Source organism: Calliopsis andreniformis, chromosome 2 (assembly GCF_051401765.1).
Source record: "Calliopsis andreniformis isolate RMS-2024a chromosome 2, iyCalAndr_principal, whole genome shotgun sequence".
NCBI classification, from domain to species: Eukaryota; Metazoa; Arthropoda; class Insecta; order Hymenoptera; family Andrenidae; genus Calliopsis; species Calliopsis andreniformis.
The window spans coordinates 142,547-150,398 of NC_135063.1; the positions used below are offsets into that span (position 1 = coordinate 142,547).

Genomic DNA, 7,852 nt, shown 5'->3' on the forward strand with positions numbered 1-7,852 from the left:
AAGATGCTGGAACACCTGGTATGATTTTCAAAAAAGATTAAACTGATACTATTTTTTGAAAATGGTATTATCAGTTATAAACAAAATCTTAAATCTTAAATCTTAAAAATTTATAAACAAAATTATCAGTTATAAACAAAAATTTGCCAATTAAAAATAAAATAATTTTAATATCTCAAGATTAATATCTCAAGAAATGCAGGTTGTAGAAAGAGATGTTTTAGAAAAAAATTCTTTACATTTTTGCGTTGAATAGAATTCCGGAATAAAAAATATAGCTTTTAATTTAAAAAAATAAAAAAAAAAACTTGGAACGACCTTGAAGACAGTCACGCTAATAATGCCTCTTTAAAATCCATTTGTACACCGACGAGTAAGGCATAGGCCGAACTCAGAAGGGCACATACTTAAAGCATGAATTGATAGAATTTTGTCAGTATTTTCGATCTACGAGGGATATTTCATAAATAATGCACAATTTGACTACATTGTATAGCGGATGACCCAATCGCAAAGTTTATGTCAATTGTAATTAAGTACTTGAGGGACAGTAACGTGTTTTGAAGGTCAAGTATTTCTGATTCGAATTGTTGCGATTGATATGGGTTTGAATCAGAGTTAAAATCGCAATTTTTTGAATTTATTTCTAATTTTTGTAAGTACCATCGATAGAATAACAAAGCTTCTGAAGCGTTAGAACGTGGAACAATATTCCTTGAGTAGCTGGGGACTACATAGGAGGATTATAAAGAAATTTTATGTGAAAATAAATTTACACGTGAGTAGAACAGTAGTATGCATTATATATAAAATAACCCTTGTATATTGAATATGAAATTTACACACACACTATGGAACAATCAGAAACAATGACAAAATCCTATTGGCTGGTGTTTTAATTGTAGTCCGTTTCGAGTTTGCCCTGCGCCCGGCCCGTCAATGAATAAATAGATCTTTAATGCGCTTCTTTTTTTTTAATTAGTTGTCTACCTACGAGATATTTCGCTGTATTAACTCAAATGGGATACTATATATACATGGATCGATTAATTTTATTAGCATCCTATTGTTAGTTCATTCATACATTGTTTTTCTTTTCAGAAAATAAATATAACATCCCATGCAATAGTAAGCATAATATAACTGCGAACGCAGATATAATTCATAAGGATGGTTCTATCTTCGGAAAATATTCCGAATTACAAAAAAGTGAATTTGAAGATCATGTATTGTTAGAAAACAGCACATCTATTTTTGAACCCGGTTTTTATACTGGTAGACAATTGCGAGGGAATTGGTTAGCATATTGGGAACATGAAATAGGAAGATCGGACAAGGATACAGCATTTAATATAAAACAAATAAAGCTTCAAACGTTTACTGGTCATACTAATAGTATTAGATGTTTGTATGTACTAGATAATGAGAACAGTTTTATTAGCGGAGGAAGAGATAAGACAGTAAAATTATGGAGTTTAAGAAGTCAAGTAAGTACAGTTTAGCCTTGTTTGAATCTTAAATTTCGACTGCGAAATTTTGAATTTGATTTTCAAAAGGTACAAAAGTATTTTGTAAAGGTACAAAAATCTTCTTGCTTTACATTTTATGAACAGTTGTTATTTACAGAAATACAGTGACTGACGAAAGAAAATATAAAGTTGCTATTTGCTAATGCTTATTTATTTTGAAAATTTTTTCATTGTGCACATTCTAGACATTCCACAATCTTTTTCTATAATTATAGTGTCTTCCTGTTTCGTCTCACTTCTTAAATGTTTTTTTCTTTACTATTGTAGATAGCAATAACAAGAACAATCTTCATCAGTTTTCTACACGCATACTGATAATATAGTAGTGATCTTACTTGCAGTCTAAACTTTGAAAAATGTTTGAATACTCAGTAAAGTGAAGAAAATACTTAGTATTCAGTATAATCATGCCCGATGGAAACAGATCTATAAAACAAATAACTCTTTAGCACTATTTCCTATTATAGCTGAGCTACGTTCATTGGAAACATAAAATGGGTATCCAGATTAAATCAAACGCGAATTCTCCATCTTGTACTTCGCTTAGATGTGTAACGGTTTCTGAGAATTTCAATATTTAAGTGTTCACGAGTCTTGAAAGATGTCTCGCTGTATACCTTAAGAGCAACGTTTTACCTTCTCCACAAAATATTAATTTTAAAATTACCTGTTCTTTTAATAGGGAGATGGAAACACTGTTTCGTCCTGTCAGTATACTTACACCGGACATAAAAAATCCATTCTTGCTCTTGCGTTCGTAGAATCTTTAAGATACGTAGCTACTTGCGATGGTATAATTCATTGTTGGGATCCCTTTATGGGTTCTCTTCTTGGATGTCCAGAAACCTCTCGCTCTGTTCCTGTGAACACGCTAAGAACAAGCCCTTCTCTATCGACGACACTGTTCGTAGGAACAACTGATATTACTCTCAGGGTTATCGACTGTAGAACATTTCAATACGTGAATGAAATGAAGGCATGTGAATAATTTATCAACAGTAGATAATAAAAAATAGATTATGTATATTGCAGACGGAAAAACTTGAAAACAGTGAAAATAATTGTTTTAGGTGTCCACGAATCCAACAGGTTTAATCAGATGCATCGCAGTTGCACCCAGCGGCTACTGGGTAGCACTAGGTCAAGCCTCAGGATTTCTAACGATTATAGACACTCGTACTGGATTTATTATTGCATCTTGGAAAGGACACGAATGTGAAGTATGTCATATTTAAGAAAAAACACTGTTTTCTTTAATTTTTGCACTTCGCGTTATTTAACATTACGTCACTCCATAAATAATGCTCCCAAACATTATTTTATTCGTAAAGTAATGAATGCATATTTTTAGTCACAGCTCTGTCCAATATTACAGTTTACCATGATTTCTTACCTATTCCATTATTTTTTAGGCTCTTCCTCCAAGGCTTCTTAATTTTTTTAATTAAATTATACAATAGAAAGTAGCGGTACTTAAGAGAATCTAATATTTTAGAAATAACATTTTTTCAGATACTACAATTGGAAGCAATAAACGAGACAACTATAGTTAGTTCTTCGCTAGATGAAACTATTGCTGTATGGAATGTATCAGATGGAAAACTTAAATTTCATATGAAGTAAGTTTGAATCTTAACGCTATTACTAATTATACATTTATAATTATACATTACTAGCATTAAAACGTATTCTGGCACGCTTCGATTCTATAGTACTTAAATAGACTTTACAATTTTATAAATGCTTATGCATTTCACAGAACTACTGTACAAAGTGTCCCAAAACTGGCGATATAAATGGAGAGGTCATTCTCCATGAAAAAAATATGCCAAAATTAGTAGAATAAAATTTTTTGATATTGTGCTTCGTTTTTAAGAAAATTGACTTCGAATTTTAACCTAGTACAAGTGTCCTACAGTATAGTTTTAGACATTTGAGGAATACGCGGGAAAAATCGTGTTTATGCGTATCGTTATGAGGTATGCTGATTCAATTAGGGTTCCAACACATTACTATCATGTCACGTGAAATCAAGTTATGTATTATAACAAATTTGTTTCATATTATAAGAAAATAGGTCTAAAATAATGGAAAAACCTTGGTTGACATTATGGATTTGCTATAGCATGTAACGTGAGTTTACGTGACGCGATAATACTGTGTTCATACCCTTCAGGAAGCAGGATAGTCACGTGACTTTTCGAGATTGACAGGTTGGTCACTTACTGTTACAGGAATAGTATTATCTGTAGACAGGCGGTTGTTTACTGAAGGCAAGATGGAATCCCTCTATATAATGTAGTATGTACCTTCTAGTATGTATGTACTAGTATCTATGTATGTATGTACTGTCTAGTATGTACTTTCGTATGCGTATACCCGATCATAATTTAAATTAATTTTCTCGAAAACGAAGCATGATATTAGAAAAGTTCAACATTTCGAACTCCAAATTGAATCTTTCACACTCCAAGTGGTAAATATATAGATTAGGGGAGCCACCTCCGATCTCAATGACCTTGGAATATGTTGTCAAGGTCATAATTCTGAACAACTTTTCCCTATACATATACCCGGCGGTCTCTTTTAGTTTTCGAGATATTTGCAAAAATGTTTTGAATATTAAAAAATATGATCGGGTTAGGTTCATTAGCGGGGAGGGGTTTGGGGAGGGGTGGCAGCATCTCCCCAATACAACAAACACGTTTCCGTATATTTTTCCTATACATATACAAGGAGATCTCTTTTAGTTTTCGAGATATTCGCAAAGAAAGTTTTCTATATTGAAAAGAGTAATCGAAATAGGTCTGGGTTAGATTCTTTAGCGACAGCTTCTGTTTATCTTGCTCGCTGAAATCTATATTGTTGATATTTCTTATGATGTCAAAAGAACTCGAGGAAAGACGAACAAATCGTTGTAACGTAACGTCGTGCATTAATTAGTACAAAATGAAATTTTTCGAATTTCTAGCATTAACGATGCTAATACTAACGATGATACTAACGATGACCTAATACAATATTTGTATTGCAAGAAAAATGTTCTTCGTAAAACAATAAAGTGTCCGCGATGTGAAAATATTCAACACCTAGATACTGTTAGATTTTGGATAAATTTACACAGAGTATTTTGAATGTACCCTAAAAGTTATAGCCTTAAAGTACGTTCGGCGAAGCCCTGGCCTGACGTACCATCATAAAAAACGGTCAGTCTTTGCGTCCCGAGTCACTGCAGTCTGTTGCCGTTACCATGCTGGGTTTTTCCCAAAACGGTCAAAGCTAATTCATTCCCTTCGTACAGGGTGTATGATTTTCGAGCTCTGTGCGAGCAGTCCAGCACGAACACTCGGAACGGAAAGGTTGCTGAATTAACAGCACTCTTGTACAATATTTTTTTCTGTTTTAATAAATAAGTATCTTTGTTTTGGAAGCCAAACCTGCTTATTATTTAACAGATACAAAAGAATTAATTTTTCATTGTACAAATCATTATTATAAACAAACAAGAAAGCGCAAACCGAGACGTTTAACGTGTAGTTTTAAAATTAGTGCACTCCACGGAACTTGGTTTTCGAATGCACGTCTAAACATTGATGTAGCTTGTCGAATAATTTGTTACGTTTTAATGATGAATGCCCCTCGTCAGATGTTTCTTCAAAAAGAACATAATATTTCACTAAATACCGCAGTTGACTGGATCAATTTTTGTCGGCAGGTAATTAATTTAAACAATTTTACTACTTTTGTTTTCAAGGCATATTCTATTAATAATTAATAATTATTTAGCTCATGTATGAATGGTTAATAAATAATAAAACTCAAATTGGTGGAAATGGAGTTATTGTAGAAATCGATGAAGCCAATTTTGGACGTCGAAAGTATAATTGTGGACGACTTATTACGGGACAATGGATTTTCAGTGGTATAGACCGTGACACAAAAAAGATATTTGTAGTACCAATTCCGTCCCGTAGAGCAGAAGTATTACTGTCTCTTATTTTAAAAAAGATTGCTCCTAGAACAATAATCCATAGTGATTGTTGGAAAGCATATGAACAAATTGACAAAAATATATATCAACATTTTGTAGTGAATCATTCAAAAAATTTCGTTCATCCAATAACAGGTGTCCATACCCAGAATATTGAAAGAGTATGGGGAGATATTCGTGGCAATATTCCTAGGTATGATTGTAAAGAATATCATTTCAAGAGAATATCATTTTGACGAACGACTGGATGCTTTTTTTCAAGTAATGACTGATACATATAAAATAACTGAACCTAACCCAGACCTTCCCAAACCCCTCCCCGCTAATGAACCTAACCCAGACCAATTCCGATCACACTTTTTAATATTGAAAATATTTTGGCGAATATCTCGAAAACTAAAAGCCGGGTATATGTATAGGGAACAGTTGTTCAGAATGATGACCTTGACAACATATTCCAAGGTCATTGAAATCGGAGATGGCTCCCCTAATCTATATAATTACCCTCCAAATTTCCCCCTTTGTTTCAATTTGATATTCAACTGAAAACCCCGAAACAATGAGAGGTATAAAAGCTTGAAATCTCTAAGAAGAAACTTCTTTTTTATCATTTATACCCAAATTCAACTTCTTGGTTTCAAAATTTGAGAAATTAACAGTACATTAGACTATATTGAACATTTAAACTTATTGGAATCGTTCTGGACTTCTAGGGGGTCTACCGAACCAGTTCACTGTATGTCCAGCTATGAACAAGAGCTCGTTATAGGTACAACAGCGAATCGTGTAGGAGTATATTCATCCATAGAAGCAGCAGCCACATTTTCGTCATCAAAACTAAAGTCTGAAACTTTTAAAGGACTTCTTACTACAATGACAGTCCTTCCACTTAATCGACTACTATTATTAGGCGCAGATAATGGAATTATTACATTAATATGTTAAATATCATACATAGAAGGGATAAAAATAAACCGAAAGTTTTAAACTGAAAATACATTATCTTTCAAGTTATAACAAAAAAATTAATGAAAAATACTTTTTTTTATTAAAAAGGTAAATTTAGCTAATTACACATTTTCAAAATGCATTCTCACAGAAGGAACAAGATTGTAATTTCGTAACGTTTCATCTATTTTTGTCTACCATATAAAAGGTGCCTGCTTTAATAAAATACGGTGAAGTAATATCTTCTAAAGAAATAATTTCACGGAAGAAACGTTTTTATAAAAATTATTTGTTATGAAGATGGATATTATGTAGCACATATTTTTGTACGTGGAATAGTGAACAAAGATTTGAAGATCAACTTTCATTTTTATTGGAAATCTATATTTTATAATCTCGAATCAGGATTCTCGGTAGAGTCTTGTACCAAGTAGTTAAATAAAAGTGCACACGAGACGAAGTCTTTTTCCGCTACGAATAATTGGTCAACTTTGCGCATGTAAAACATTATGCAAGAAACATTTTTCAGCAAAAAGGTAAAAACGATTGTGATGGGGTATATAGAAAAACAGGTGTGTATAACTAGGAGAATATTAGTCCATGGGAGGCTAAGCTATGACATGTCAACGATAAGTGTATTTTAAGATTGCTAGAATGGTCAACCTTTCCCTACGCCTCACCCATCTCTCGCGTACGATGGGAAGACCTGGTCGAAACTGAAACTGTAAAGGATGCTTGGTATATGTGCAGCGACATGAGACGAAAATCCTAGGATTTTTCGGTAGAGCAGCCGCCATAATTTGTATTTTTTCTAACACTGACCCTTAATCTACGAGGGCTACGTGAGTTTTAGAAAGAATCGAATGTCTGAAATTTACAGTCCCCATTTTTCCAATACCTGATTTTGCGTATACTGTGACGTGGCACTAGTGCCAGTCACAAAGCCGAACCTTTCCTGGGGCAGAGCGGTCTTTATCGATAGACATTGATCCAACCTTGTTGGTGTCAACTAACAAATCAAATTCGAGTATTTCAACGAAGCTACACCCTCAGAAGTCGCGCTGGAGGGATGCGAGTGTACGAGGAAAATGACTTCGGAAAAAATCGCCAGTATGGATCGTAATTTCGCCGCCGAACTGTGTAACATCTTGTTTTTATTTACGGAATACCGTAGAACGTTTCAAAATAGTCGGTTGTCGGTCATTGAAAGGTCAGGTGCTCGTTTAGTGAAGTGATCAGTGTTAGTGACCACGAAGTGTTGTAAATGCAAAGTGTCTTCTTGTGGTGTTGTACCTGCGATGAACGCTACATGGGCATCATCCCCCAGTGATCGGGATCGGCACAGTGACCCAATGGAGCAAGTATTCAAGCAGCAGATGAATTC

The 7,852-nt window shown here is 33.8% G+C and overlaps 1 protein-coding gene across 7 annotated transcripts in view; it reads left to right on the plus strand.

Moving 5' to 3' along the window:
- Positions 1-6,834, plus strand: part of Wdr81 (WD repeat domain 81) — a 74,854-nt gene extending 68,020 nt beyond the window's left edge. For 4 of the 7 annotated variants that reach the window (XM_076392810.1, XM_076392813.1, XM_076392811.1 and 1 more), the window contains 5 exons: positions 1,102-1,487; positions 2,212-2,505; positions 2,600-2,749; positions 3,042-3,148; positions 6,234-6,832. In XM_076392810.1, coding sequence (XP_076248925.1) covers positions 1,102-1,487; positions 2,212-2,505; positions 2,600-2,749; positions 3,042-3,148; positions 6,234-6,465 — 1,169 coding nt within the window. In that variant the 3' untranslated portion in view covers positions 6,466-6,832. Of the gene's footprint in view, positions 1-1,101; positions 1,488-2,211; positions 2,506-2,599; positions 2,750-3,041; positions 3,149-6,233 lie in introns of all 7 variants that reach the window. The other 3 variants (XM_076392809.1, XM_076392808.1, XM_076392807.1) reach the window with 2 other exon arrangements.
- The last annotated feature ends 1,018 nt before the right edge of the window (positions 6,835-7,852 follow it).